Raw genomic sequence first — 15,901 nt, forward strand, 5'->3', positions numbered from 1 at the left:
TGTTCGATCGTTGTTCGGAAGCAACATGTGTATTTAATTTTTGATTTTTAAAAACAATAGATGGCATTGCCAAATATATATTTTTTTGTTTTTGTTTTTGCTTATTTGGTGTTGGCGAAACAATAAAAAAAGTGATGTTGTAAAGCAATTTTTGCGTGTTTTATTAAATTTCGAATGTGATTTGTTTAGGTAATTTTATCCGAATTATATCCGATCAAATATCTACTTTATATTCAGGGTTTCTGGGTAACGATGAAAATTGATTCGATTATCATTGAATTCATCACGAAGAAACGAATAATGTTGTTGCTCGGCAACTATCATTTTATTTGTGTTTTCGGATCATGATTTTTTGAAAATGTAAATGATAAAAAAAAATACTTCCATCGCATAATATTAATCGCGCACAAAACCAAAAAATAATTCAAAGAAACAAAAATGCATTTTTCAATTCCCGAAACCAAAGAAATCAAAAACGGTTTCAAAACATTTATTGTAAGTTTGAATTGTTTGTGGTTTTTCCCTAATCAATCTTTTTTTTTTGTGTCTATAGACGTATCAAATTTATATAAATGGATCATTCCATTGTTCGCTAAGATATCGACAGCTTTATCATTTTCATATTCAGCTCAAAAAAGTATTTGGTGCAAATTCATTGCCCAATTTTCCGCCTAAAAAATTTTTTCCATTAAATTCACAACATATCGAAGAGCGACGATCACAGCTAGAAAAATATATTCAAATCGGTAAGTTAATGATAATCATTTGTTGATTTTTTAAAAATCATTTTTCATTATTACAGTAAGCCAAGATTCACAAATAATCAACAGTGATATTTTCAATGGTTTCCTTTTGGCAGCTCAACAAGAATCACATAACAATGATGATGACAACAACGACAACAATTTGGATATTTATCAATTAGATTGGCAGCCAATTCGATTGACGACTAATGGTCAAGAAAATAGTGAAAATGTATTGCGAAAATTTTGTCAAACAATTCAAATGAATTCGAATCATGTACCATATTTTGCATTATTTTTAATCGAACGTTTTATCATCATTGATAATAATGATAGTGATAATAAGCCAAAACATTTTCGTATTATAAGACGATTACAAAATTTCGAATCACCATTATTAACATTACGAACAATTCAAAACAGAATGGTTACTTCAAATCAACAGCATAATAATATTATAATCATTATATATAAATCATATTTTAATATTGAATTTGATCAGGATTTATTTGATGATCAAATTGCATTGAATTGTATATTTCTGCAAACTGTACAAGATATTGAAAATGGTCATATTGTTTGTAATGATCGTGATACCAGAAGACGATTAAATCATTTGAAAATGAAACAAGATAAATTAGAGGTTTGGAAATTTTTCTTTTTCATTACATTATTTTGATGATTTTCTTCTTCTGTTGTGTCCAGTATATTCGATTGGCAAGGTTACAAAAATTTTATGGCTATTTTCATTTTGAATCATGTTATTGTGATCTACCATCAATGCCAGCCAAAGCGAATGTAACAATTTTCGCTGGTAATCAAGAGCTTATAATTCGTGTGGACAATCAAGATGTAATTATAATTTTGATATTTATAGTTATGATTTGTAATTGTTTTCATTCATTTTATAGCAAGAATATAGTTTTCGTATAATTCGTATAAAATGTTGGAGATTAACAACATCGACTGCGAATAATAATAATAATCCACAAACAGATTTGGAAATTTTGGAACATCAAGAATCAACACAGGAAAAAGGACGATTTGAATTATCATTCGAATATCTAATCAATAAAGGAACTTTACAATGGATTACTATTTACAGTTCACAGGCTGTTTTAATCAGTTATTGTTTGCAAAGTATGGTCGAAGAAATGTTGCTGAAACGTGAAGGGAAAAAATTCCGTTCCGAAGGTTTGACCATCCGATATAATACTAGCCCAAATTTACGATTAACTAATTCAAATCAAATTGATGATCAACTAACCTTGACAAACATTAATGACAACAATTTAACAACAACAACAACAGCGAATAATGATAATAATTTTGAATGGAATTATTATAAACAAGATGGATCATCAACAAAATTTCCATTATCAACATCATCATCGACAACAACATTGACAAGTGAAAAAAGTCATTGTAGTAGTAGTGAAAAAAGTATCCACCATAATGATCAAATTGAACAAAAACCAAATGGAATGACCGATCCATTAATGTTACAACAACGATTTCAAGAAATATCGATTGTTGAGAATAATATTTTCGATGAAATTGGTGATGATGATTTGTAAAAAAAAACAACATTGGACAATCTTTTTTTTGAAAAATAATTTCTTTTAAATATATTTGTCATTATTTAAGAGAAAAAAACAAAAAAAAAAATCAAAACATTTGATAAGAATTATAATCACGTGATGAATCGGCTTTGTCCGTTGTCGTTTCTAATGTTGTGCCAAGAAATTCTTCCAATTGTTTTCGTTCATTATCATCATCATCTTGATTATCATCAACATTTGCCGTTGATGATGATAATTGATTTTTTGTTTTCAATTTTGTCGATTTCTTTTTCTTCGTACCCTGTTGTGGTTGTTGAATATCACCATTTTGTTTATTAGATATTTTCGAAGATTTTTTCTTCTTTTTTGTTACACCACCATTGACCGAAGATTTTTCATTGATAGTGATCGATGATGATGATGGTAGATTATCATTCTGATTCGTCGATGAATGTTTAGAAATGTACATATTTTCTAATTCTTCAATTTCATCGATATTCAGAACAGGATTTTGTTGTTGTTGATTTTCATCATTCGATTCGGTTGTTTCGGATTCTTTTATCTTTTCATCATCATCAACATGATGATCTTCGGGAACAGAATCGATTCTGTTTTCCACACTTTTCACGGGATCTAAAGGTCCAGTTGATTCAATCGTTTTATTCGTAATTTTAATAGATTCGGCTGTAATCAAATCTTCAGGATCCAATTCTTCTTGATATTTGGCTACAATTTGATGATTGTTTCCCGTTGCAGTATCATCATCATCGGTATCTTCTTCATCAATAACGGGTGGTAAATCTGATTGAGGTAGATTTGGTTCGTCCAAAAATTTTCGGAAAATATTCTGTTCACCATCATCGGGTATAAAATCCTCTAAATTTTTCATCGAAACCGAATTATTTTGTTGTTGTGCAATTGTTGTTGGATTTTTATTCGTTTTCGTTTTCTGAAATTGTTGCTGAAATTTTGCCGGTAATGGATTATTTGCACCGATTATGATGCTAGGCATTGGTTTTACAATGACTGGTTCATTGCTATTGATTTGATGATTTTGTGAACAAGAATGATCACCATTAGCCGCCATCATTTTTGACATATTGGCAGGCATTGAAACACTTCGACTAGGTAACATACCAATCGTTTGATCACTACCAATCTTCGTTTTAGTTGCCGATAATTGATCAGCCATCATTCGACGTTTATTGGTAAGCATTTCCAGAAAATTATCATAATCATCATTATCGAGCATAGTATCTAATTCTTGACAAGTAGCATCCATTTCACAATGATTACGTTCCAATTGTTTGAGCATTGTTTCACGTTGAAGATGTAAATAAGGTAAATTGAAAAATTTATATAAATATCTTAAACCAAAACCATTACGCATTGAACATTCGGAATATCTTATCTGTCCGGTTCGTGTTCGTCCGGATTGCTGATCTTCCTGTATGATTGATTCAATAAAACCATGAACCTGATCACTAGTTATCGAACGATGATGTCCCATATCACGATGATTAGCTAATATCAATATAGGAATGTTTCGTGGACAATGATGAATTTCACGTTGTATATAATCAAACGTCCATGATTTAGTCATATCAAATAGAAATATAACACCATTTGTACCTTTATAAACATCAACAAATTCAGCATCCAATGCTGGTGAATCATTGATGTTTATATCATTTTGATTAGTTTGATTATTATTGTGCATTTTTAATACATTTTGATCTTTTGTTGTCGATGATGATTGTTGATGATTGAAAATTTCACGTTTTTTTCCTTTATCAACAACATCCCATATTTCAACTTTGACAACATCATCGGTTGCATTATAATTCCATTGTATACTTGCTACTTTAATCTCTTCGCTTGCAACATATTCTTCATGAAATTTATCACCTTGTAAACGATAATAAAGACATGTTTTACCAACATTACGATCACCACGTATAATAATTTTCACTGAATGAATGGATGGAAAAATTTAACAAAAATCCAAATCAATATTAACAAACTTACTATTATATTGAATACCACGAGCAAATTTTTTTTGTAAATATTGATCCATAGGTCGATGGCCATTTTTATTCAATAATTGTTGTTGATGTTGTGGATCAGAATTTTGTTTCTGAAATTTTTTCAATATAAACATTTTTGTAGTTGTTTTGATTTAATAATAACGATAGATAAATAGATAGAACGATATTTTATCGAATCAAAAAAAAAAAAATGAAATACCATATGGTATCAATCAAACAGAAATTGAAAATATTTTTGAATAAAATTTCATAATTTTCTTTCTTTTTCACGACGAACAAAAACAAACGAAATATGAACAAATTGACGTTGATGACGTGTGTGTGTGTGTATGTGCGATGGTGAATTGAATGTTGTTCAAGATTATCAATGCATGACATACATTTTCGGTAATGATAATTATTTATATATCAGGTCAACACACAGCTATATGATTTTCAATGATGATGATGATCGGTTTGTTCAACGGATCTCTCAAGAAAAAAAAACCCAAACATAAAATTGGTTATGGATAAAACACTGCGACATTTATATAATCCATATGACTGACCATAATAATCATCATTATCAGTTTGATTTTTTGTTTTGATATAGAAAATTTATCAATATAAAAATATCTCATATCTCTCATTGAGTCAATTGGGAAAAAATGCGAAAAAAAAGAGAAGAAAACAATCATCAACAACTTTTTGATGTTCTGACAATAGATGGCGCCTGCTTGTCCAGTTTTTTTTTTTGTTGTTGGAATTTGAAACGTAAAAAATTCGGTTATTCATTTCGGGAATATTTGTTTTCTCCAGAGACTGACGATATATGAAAAACAATTACAGTTTACAAATAAATAAATATCGTTGGTGATGAGAACGATAAAATGCAAATAAGCTTCAGGGGAAATAATGATGATGATGATGATGAAAAAAGTCAAACACGTGACTTGATTTGAGGGGTTTTATTCAATTCCGAAACTAAAATTATAAATTGATTTTCAATGAAGAAACGAAACAAATAACTAACACGTATTAAAAAGGCCCAAAAAAAATCAAAGGACAAAAGAATTTTTAATTTTTTTCATCATCATCATTTACATTACAAAAAGAATCATTTGCATTTGAATTGCGTAATTCGAGAAAGAAAGTGAGGGAAAAAAAATTGTATGATTAAGTAAGTGAATGGCACCGACCAAATCGATCGATCTATCGATCGGACTGCGCGTGTTAATTTTAAACGCGTGTTATCCACACACAAAAACACCACGTGAAAAAATTCCCCATATCCAATGTTTGATTCAAGCCAAATCTAATTGATTTGGAACAACAAAAACTATATGTGACAATTAGTAATACACACATCTTATTCGTGTTTTCGTCGTTTCATCATCATCATTTCAGGTCATCAATCTCGTATAGAGAAGTAACACACATCACACACACATATGTATCTTGTCATTTCGATTTTTTCCAATGGATTTTTTTCAATCAAATCCATATCATCAAAATGATGATGTTCAACAAACACACACGTGTCACACGGATGATGATGGATGTTTTGGATCAAAGAAAAAAAATTTACAGAAAAAATGACCATTCGGACTTCTATTGGAATGAATCATTTATTCAAATTGGAATGATTTCCTGTATTTCTCGAATGAAAATCATCATCACTTTTTCTTTATTCGATTTGTAATGATTAATCGATTGATACATTGTGTTTTCATTTGTTTTTTCTACCGTGTTTGTTTAAATTGGAAGAAAAACCATTGAAAATTTATCCAGGGAATTTTCTTTCGTTTCCGAAAAGTTTTCCATTTCACAATTGATGAAAAAAACGAAAAAAAACGACCACCGACCAAACTGAATTTCGAGAAAAACGAAATGGTTGAATGAATTTTTTCTCTCATTGCTGAATTTAAATTGGATTTTCTGTTTGATTAATAATAATAATTTTTTGCAGGTAGATAATGAACTTTAACCATATAACAAACAAACATACAAATCATTTTCAAATGATAAGAAATTACTATGATCATCATCATGATTGCTAAGTTAAATTAAAGTAAAGAATTTTCTTTTTTTTTCCAAAATATTTTTGGTAAAATCCACAAAGTTCACATTGATGACATTACAGAATTCAGGGAATGATGAGAAAATGTTCATCGAAGCGTTAATTGCGATTTTTCTGAATGAAAAATAATTTCTTGTGGTGGATGGTTGTAGCGTGAGAGTATCATATATATCGACAACAAATAAATAAATACCATCATCATGTGAAACGAATGAATATTTTTTTGATGATTCAATTTTCGATTGTGATTTTTCCATTCATTCTTCATTGATGATAATTATATAATAATGATACATTTCATAAATAAATATTAGATTATGATCATCATGATGAGAATCAATCATAATTGAAATCACCTTTTGACGACAAAAATTTTCAATCAATTTTTTTCGAGAGAAAAATTCATTCGCCAAAATGCCATGAGCGATTCTGATATCGTTGATGACCACTGGTCATCAACACTATACGGCCAATAAAATATGATGTGACACGTGTTTGAAATGGTTGAAACGCGTGTCATTTTTTTGTTTGTTTGTTTGAATGAAAAATTTGCAAACAAACAAACAAACTTTCAATTATTCGGGCATATTTGTTTTGAAATAAATAAAATTTTACAAACAAAAAGGATAAGCGTGAGATTTCAGTTCAAGTTTACAATTTAAATTGGAAAAAAATTTGACCAGAAAAATATCGTTTGATTCATTTCCATTGCAATGGAACTGACTGACTGACTGAATCCATTTTATCGAAGCGGTTAAGTTGTTGTGGCTTTAGTAGAACATAACCACACACAGTGTTGTTCAGAAAGCCAAAAAATATGGGCACCATAATAAATCACTTGAATCAGCTCTTTTTTCTCCATTCTCAAACAAACAAAACAAAAAAAAACATTGCAGGCCGAAATTGAATAGAATCTGAATTTTTTGTTTTTGCTTTTTCTAGTTTTGGAAATTAAAGTGTTAAAAATTCTGTCAATGAGCATAATATGATGATGATGCATATGTTGCACTTATCAACCAACCCAAACCAAACCAAACACGCACATCATTTATATATAGAGATATATGAATGATGTGAACCAGAAATAAATCAAACAAGCGCAAAATGAAATAAAATATCGATATTTGATAGAGAAAAAAAGAAAGAAAAATCAATCGATATTCAACGAAGCAAAAGAGAAATCTTTATTCGAAAATCGTTCTCTGTAAACAAAAAACAAACACGTGTAATGTTGACCATATCAAATTGAAAAAAAGGATCCATTTTTTTCACCAAAGGAAAATGAAAGAAAAGGATTTTGTTACTAAGATGGAGTACAGAAAAAGATAAAGAAGCCATCCAACCAAAATACCCAAAAATAACGATTTCGATAATGTGTGTATAAAATATCTAATTTTTTCGGTTTGTTTTTCGTTTCGCTTTTTTTTTGATTATCATTTCGCATCATCAACACATCAGCGACAATTTTTTACCATTGGATATACTGGCTGACTGTACCACACATCAGGATTGGCCTAATGTGGATACAAATGGCGCGATATATACATGTTATATATTCACTTTCAAGGCACCGGTCACATATATAATATGGACCGCCCAAATATATATCAAACAAGGGTTTATAAACCCAAAAAAGATTGGTATATATTTATATAACCAACACCAGAGAAAAAAAACAGTAGCAACAAATACAAACAAAACCAACACAACACAGTAATGTACAGCAAAAAGACATGGATGAAAATATTTCTGGTTCACACAAACACACATAGAAAATATATCTCTATGTGATGCATATCTCTCTCCACACATTCTCATAAGCATAGGGAGGCAGATACCATAGAAATTGTGTTTTTGTATTTTTTTTGTCTGTAGGTTTTTTTTGTTGAAATCGACTCAGTTCCAGAAACCAAACCAAAAATATTTTGTGGAGATAAAACTCCAAGTTACAGAATGAATAAATGATTTTGCCATGCCCGTTTTTATTGAAAATTTATAGATAGACAGTGAGAGAGAGAGAAAGAGAATAAAAGTTTTGGGCGCTAAAGATATCCCAACAAACAAACAGAATCAACATTCAAAAAATATCGTCTTTTTTGAATCGAATATGATCCTATCCAAAATTTTTTTTCATTTCTTTTATTATTGGTTCTATTTGATGCAACTGTGATGTTTTTCTCTCTCTCTCTATTCATCTTTTTTTTCTCTATGATTTTTTGCTGTGAAGAAGCGGTATTTTCAGCAAACAAGACAGCGAAAGAAGACGAGTATAGAGACCTATAGAGATGTATCATTGATGATGAAAGCATATGGAAAGAGATGATCATTGATGATTGAAAATATTTTGATTCGGATGTTGTTGTTGTTGTTGCAAACAGACATGATGAAAACATAAAACATGTCATCACTATCATCTTACATTTCAAAAAACATAAACTTTTAAAGCAAAAATGGTAGTGATGTGAAAAATTGAGAATTAAGAATTGTGATTGACTATTTTGTGTGTGCAAAAAAAATTTCTTATCCAACGTTTTTCAACGGATTGTGTGTTGTTTTGTTTTTTGTTGATCATCAAACATTTCAAATTTTCATTTTTGCTGCTGCTTAATTTCTTTGAAATTAGAAAAAAAAATCAAGGTAAGTGATAATCAAACTTATTACCAAAAATCAATAAATCAAAAAATGACCACAAAAAATTCATTTCAATCATCATTATGATGATGAAACCAAACAAAAAGAAAAAATCGGGTTTCAAATTAATTATTTCCATTTACGGTTATTCTTAATGATTATGGTTTTGTTTTTTTTTCGGGTAAAAATTTCTTTCATTCAGAAATTCTCAGTTTCTTTCACCATTCTATACCCGAAAAACGAGAAATACAACCAAAAAAAAAACCCGATCCAAATCGTTCAGTTTGGTTTGGTTTTTTTCCCTTAATTCTTTGCTTGTCGACGACAACGACGATGGTTATGCACAAACACCAGCTGTCTACACCGGTTTCTGATTATACACAGTTGACAGTTGGATTCTTTCGTTTTCTTTTTCGTATTTTTCGTTCCAGAGTTTCACCACCATCACCGACTAATTCAGAAACAGGGTTCTGCATCAAAAAAATGTCCGAATGACATTTTTTTCCATCCATCCATCCATTTGATTTTTTTTCTCTATTTTGTCGGGTTGCCTAGGCTTCCAATTCAACCAAATAACTAACTAACAAACCAGCTAGGATTCGATCTATCCATAAACCATTTTCTTATAATATTCTCTAGGAAAATATTCTTTTTTCTCTGTCTCTCTCTTAATAGTGAATTTCAATTCAGTCTTTTTTTACCCAAACGATCAACAAAAAAGAAAAAAAAACGAAAAATTCATTCACTTTACTCAAACGATTATTCAGAAATATTCGTCGTCGTCATCAACATCGAACATAGTCAAAATGGCTTTTTTATTTAATCATTTATTATTCTCCAAATGGCTATTCAAGGGATGCCAAAATAGGCAAAGAGAGAGAGAGAGAGAGAGAGAGAGAGAGAGAGCGAAAAAAATAGCAAAATATTTTCCAGTTACCAAGCCAAACAAAAAAAAAGCGAAAAAGTAACCAAAATTGTTGTTGATCAAAAGCAAAAAAATTTGCCTAGAATAAGTACTGTTTGTTGGTTTGGTTTTTTTTGGCAACTTGCTCCAAAGATTGATGGACTTTTGTGGAATCGATTGGATCCAAAAAACGAAAACAAAACTGAAAACAACAACAAAATCAGTATGTATGGTTGATTAAGGTTCCAGGAGAAACAGAAAAAAAAATCTCCATGTTTTTGCATCGAGATTTTTTTTTTTGAAAGGTTTCTCTTAGTCGAGTTTCGTTTGGTTAAAATACTGTGTACAAAAGTTGTATTCAGCAAACATTGAAAAACGTAGCCTAAAAAAAATCAGTTTTTGCGTGGATACGGTCAGTTCCATAATGGAAAATCATTACAAAATTACATAATTCAGTCATTATCATCATGCTAATTTTTGGTTTTGGAAAGATGTTAGAAAATATTGTCGGTTAATTCGGTACATTTTCATCATTGATTTAGTCATTTAGTCTCCCTCATTAATTGATTAATAATTAGATTTTATTAGTTGAAAATTGAAACAACAAAAATGACTATTTAAGTATGTGTGGTCAACGAATCGAAAGAAAAAAAAGAGAAAAACCATTTCGGCTATTTTAGATCAATATATTTCAGATGGATCGATATTTTTTTTTTTTTTGGCTTTTACCAGATGAAGTTATTTTTTTAGCCAAACTAATTAAATGGCCATATAATCAAGTCAAGTGTGTGTGGTCTGATGAGTTTGTTTTTTTTTGTTTTTGGTTTTTTTTTTCATCTAATCGATTCAGACTTGTTTTTTTGAAATAAAGTTAACCCAGTGTTGATGATGATTTGGTTTGACATTATCACAATCACAAGGATATTTTTGTGGTGATGTTTGGAAGAAATTTTTTACTTTAAAAATAAAAAAAAATCACATAACTTTATAAAGAATTTATCAAGAAAAAAAAATTTGGGTGAGATTATCGAAATATATAAAGATTATTATTAATCCCCTATATTGGAAGGATTTAAAAATTTTTTATAGGCAAAATTTTACAAACATTTTTGTTTTTTGTTTGTAAATTTCATTATCATCCCATATGTTAATTACAAAAACAAACAGGAATTAGAAAAAAAACCTTGACTAATTTTTTGTTTAATTAGAGCAGTGACCAACATTGTATTGATCATATGCTGATCCAGTTATAGTAAATCCATCTTCTTTGCTCGTACTCGTTTAATCATCATATCATCATCACCGTAGTTGTTTTGTTTCGTTAATCAAATTAATCCATCATATTTTCTGAGAGGGAAGGAGAGAGAGAGAGAGAGAGAGAGAGAGAGAGAGAGAGAGAGAGAGAAACAGGAGATGACCATATAACCTTTTGTATCAATCAATTTCAATTTCGATTTTTATTTTCATCAATCAAATCAGTTTTGAACCTCTATCCATCATCATCATTTACATTTTACATAAAAGATTCATATTTTGAAGCAGAACAAACAAACAAAAATTGGATTAGCAAAGACAAACAAAAATGTAGCTACCTGATTTTTTCAAAAGAAAAAAAAAAGATCGAGAAAAACAAGAAAAATTACATTAGCTACTTTTGGCATACTTGATATCTATTGGGATTCAAAATAAATTAAAAAATGAAAAATTCATCAATGAAAAAAATGAATATAAGAAAAAATTGGTAGAATATTGACAACCATTCATTACAAACAACCAATTTTTTTCATGTATAGACATCCATTGAATTTCATTTCATTTTCACATCATCCATACATCACCAAACCATTCATTTTTTTACAAAAAGCCATAATCATCATCAATGAATTTTTCTTATTTTTTTGATCAAAAATCAATTTCAATTGTTTTGTTTTGAATCAAAACAAAACAAATAATCAAAAAAAGAAAAAAAAAGAATCTTCAAATGATTGATTGATGATGGTCAACAACAACAACAAGAAAAGAAAAGAAAAACATTGAAAAAAAACATCTTTTCAACAACAAATCCAAAACAAATCAATTTCCATTTGATTGATTTGCTGTTGTTGTTGTTGTTGTTTCAAAATGTGGATACAAACATGATGATGATTATTGAAACAAACAAACAAACAGCAAACATTTTGAAATAACATCACCAGAAATGGAATTCAAAATCAATATAATCTTCAAAAAAAAGCAAGTAGCATACTTGATCAATCGGAAGAATTGTTGTTGTTTACATACAAACAACAGATAAGAGATGTTACAATTTTGAAATCTTATCTTGTTTTTCGTTGTTGTAAGGGTGATGTGTTTGTCTTTTTTCAAACAACAAATATCCAAACAAACGGATAACGTGCGAAATCATCACTTAAAGAACAACCACTTGAGAAAAAAAGGTCATAGTTGATATACACTGGTTGTATGTCAATAATATGTACGAAAAGTGTGAATAGAAAACCAAATCAAACAAATATAATCTATACGTGTTGTTGATAACAAGACATGAGACAAGAGATTTACAGAAAATATTTCCAGAATAAAATGAATTAGGTAAATCATAATGATGTTTTTTTTGTGGTAATCTTTAACTATTACAAAATGTAGTGGTTATCAATAACCTTTGACAAAAATTTGACAACTAAATTTCTTTTCGTAGTAATTTTTTTGGAACGGCTAAACAATTAAGGTTAAGATATCTAAGACCAAATCAGAATCGAAAAAAATAAATCTCACAAAGTGACAAAATTGTCAAAATAGAAAAAAGTGCTTGAGATTTGCCTACTTCATCATCATCATCATCAGCAATAATTATGCTCCATAATTATTACCACACACAAACATAGAATGATCGACAGGATATTGTATTCAATAGAAACAAACCAGAAAATCAGAAAAAAAAGAAATCAAAATCAAATCAGTTTAAGCAGTTCAATTCAAGTGATACTCGACACAATAATAATATTAAAAAAAATGATGGTTTTCAATAATGATTATTATGTAATTGGAACAAAATATTTATGAAAATCTTGTTGATAATAATATTTACCCGATAAAGAAAAGTGGTGACAGCACGTGATGAATTTCCCTCCAAAAAAAAAGAAAAACCGAAAACACAAAATGAAGAAGATTATAAGAGTAAACACACGTCAACTTAAAATTCACAATGGACACACTTTTGGCAGAAAAGATGCTTAGCTTGTTGAAAATGTTTTTTGGGAAGAATTTATAATTCTTTTCTGGGAGAACAACACACACAAAATTATTTTCACATAATAATCGATTATTTAGATTCACAAAAAAAATTAAGTTATCAAAAATTCAGTAAATCAGAACATCATAATCGACGATGACTAATTCTACATTAATTTTATACTGAGATTGTTCAATGATGATGATAGCCTTCGATCGATCGATTTCGATGATCAATAATTATTATCATTAAAAGAAAAAATAGAGGATGTTTTTTATGTGGACATTTATTATCTTTCGGAACACTCAATCTTTTGTGTGTTCTCGATGGATTGTCGAAAAAATGGACGAAAAAAAAGGTGGCAAAAAAGATTTTCTTTATCACATCATGATGATGATTATCATTCAATTCAACATTATCGATGTTTTCTTTTTGGAGATGATTATTATTATATCAAACTAATTAGCAGGTATTTCATTTGAACACACAAAAACACTGTTTGGGGCATACAATTCAATTACGAAGAAAGAAAAACATCTTTTTTTTCACTTCTTCCTGTAATCGTGCTTTTCTTCAATGCCTGTGAAAGTTTCCTCTGTGAAACATCCATATATAATTAATGGCCAGGTATAATAATGATAACACCGGGTTAATAATAGATTGAAAAAAAATTAGATTCGTGTATTTCTTCATTGAAAATTATAACTTTGTTTCATTAATATTCGAATCGTCGATCAAAGATCATCCAAAAAAAGTATTTCAAGGTAAAAATCAATTTTTTTTGGTGGATCTTTTTTCCAATATTGTCAAAGTGTTAATGTTTTCATTTTCATTGAACAAAACAAGGTTTTTGCAATAAAGCATCTTCAAAAGACAAAAATTCATCAAAAAAGATGAAGATAATTAATTCAAACTTTGTTTGTTTTCATTTTTTTTCTGGACAAAATCAAATAGAAAATCGATCCAATGATTGATTGATTGATTATCGATAGATAGATTGAACAATGATGTAACTCATTCTATTCAAAGTTCAACTTGTATGTCTGCATTTCATCAGTATCTAAGATGATCTTGAAATTTTTTTGGCTTGAGTAACTTTCATTTTGAATGGTCATTAGTTATTGATGAAAGGGATTGATGGACAATAACCATCATTGTTGATGTTGTTGTTGGTGGTGGATGATCAATCAAAGATCAATCGATTATTACGTATTACGATTGCGTATTGTCATTTTCCGAAAAATATGATATTTTCAAAGTATCATCATCATCATCATATCACCATTTTATTTGATTTGGAAATTTTCAAGAAAACATTGTTAATCTTTTTGGATTGACCTTCAAATCAATCAATCGATATTGATAATTGATGAAAGATAAACGTTATGACATCATCATCTGATAACAACAATAACAACAAAAAAAATGCCGCCAAAACAAATCACTCGGAAAACAAACAAAAACAAAGGAAATTTATACCCAAACCAACACACAAGGTGTAAATAGTTGTTTTTCGAGCAAAACAACAAAAAGACATTTCCCGCGTTTGAATGGGAAACAATAACGTTCGATATTTGTTTATTATCATCATTTTTTCCGATGATAATGATGTGGTCAGAAAAGAAATTAAATCGATGATCAGGTGATCATCATAATCAGGTTTGTTTATTTATTTGATTTTATTTCATCATCTTTTCATCTTTTGTATTTTTGTTTTGTATTTCGCCACAATTTTTTCAGCCATCTTAAATGATTTTTTCTCTCCAAACTTTATGGCTGTCATCATTTCACCAAATCATTATTTTTGTGATTTGAATTGAATCGAATGATATCATGCTGTTTTGATGATGATTATGACCAATCGATCACTTATCGATATTTGTTTGATTGATTGAAAAATTCCTTGCTGCTTTCTTCCTGTATCGATGTGAAAGGAATTGAACCCAAAAACAAAAATTATTGGTTAATCTGATTTTCTCTAAAATACTGCTGTTGTTGATGATACTCATTCCAATAGAATTACATCAGAATATCATCAGGTAATAATTAAAATGTTATCATCATCAACAAAAAACTTATTGATGATGATAACATAATGCTTATCACTATTGATAATAGTCTTATGTCATCATCGTCATTATCAATATTTGTTTCCAATAATGTTCCAAAATAATTCCCCGTATGCTTTCATATTGTAAAAATCAACGAAAAAAAATCCCTCAAATATCACATCTCATCACAACACGTTCCGTCTCCTTATCATTTCTAATGTTGTTCTTCGGAACAAACTTAACGAACGAACGAAAAAATCTTATCCTTCTCTCTATCATCTGACAAACCTTTGATAATGATGATGATTTTTTTCCCCAATGTTTTGTTTTCCCATAATCATACCAGGTAAGTGTTAAATGGTATTGTTTTTGTTTCGTTGTTCATTGATAACACTGTCATTCTTTTTCTTGTTTTGTCATTTTATTGGTGGTTCTTTGCTTTGCTATGTTTTTTTTTGTTTTGTAAAAAGTAAGGCGACATTACTTTGTTTTTTACCTTTTGTTTTTTTTCTGATTTAAAATCAAAAAAAAACTTTGATGATAATGATCATCATCATTATCATTATCGACTGATTGGCAACCAGCAATTGTTTTTAGTTTGTGTGGTTTCTGTTGTTGTTGTTTTTTGATCATCATCCAAGCCAATCGAGTTGGTTGGATTTTTTTTCTCACTT

The 15,901-nt window shown here is 29.2% G+C and overlaps 2 protein-coding genes across 2 annotated transcripts; one reads left to right on the forward strand and one right to left on the reverse strand.

Moving 5' to 3' along the window:
- The first annotated feature begins 110 nt into the window (after positions 1-110).
- Snx17 (sorting nexin 17) lies at positions 111-3,930 on the forward strand. The gene is made up of 5 exons (XM_027342565.2): positions 111-495; positions 554-746; positions 803-1,386; positions 1,449-1,595; positions 1,655-3,930. Exons 1-5 carry the CDS (start codon positions 439-441, stop codon positions 2,318-2,320), a joined length of 1,647 nt encoding a protein of 548 aa, XP_027198366.2. The 5' UTR covers positions 111-438; the 3' UTR covers positions 2,321-3,930.
- Positions 2,322-4,966, reverse strand: LOC113792652 (uncharacterized). The gene is made up of 2 exons (XM_027342564.2): positions 4,334-4,966; positions 2,322-4,276 (listed from the first exon to the last, which is right to left on the reverse strand). The coding sequence occupies exons 1-2, from the start codon at positions 4,464-4,466 to the stop codon at positions 2,412-2,414; spliced, it is 1,998 nt and encodes a 665-aa protein (XP_027198365.2). The 5' UTR covers positions 4,467-4,966; the 3' UTR covers positions 2,322-2,411.
- Positions 4,967-15,901: the final 10,935 nt, after the last annotated feature.

Source organism: Dermatophagoides pteronyssinus, unplaced genomic scaffold (assembly GCF_027571235.1).
Source record: "Dermatophagoides pteronyssinus isolate colony J.1.1.1.1 unplaced genomic scaffold, Derpt_VIB-CSIC_2022.12 sq0006, whole genome shotgun sequence".
In the NCBI taxonomy this organism is placed as follows: domain Eukaryota; kingdom Metazoa; phylum Arthropoda; class Arachnida; order Sarcoptiformes; family Pyroglyphidae; genus Dermatophagoides; species Dermatophagoides pteronyssinus.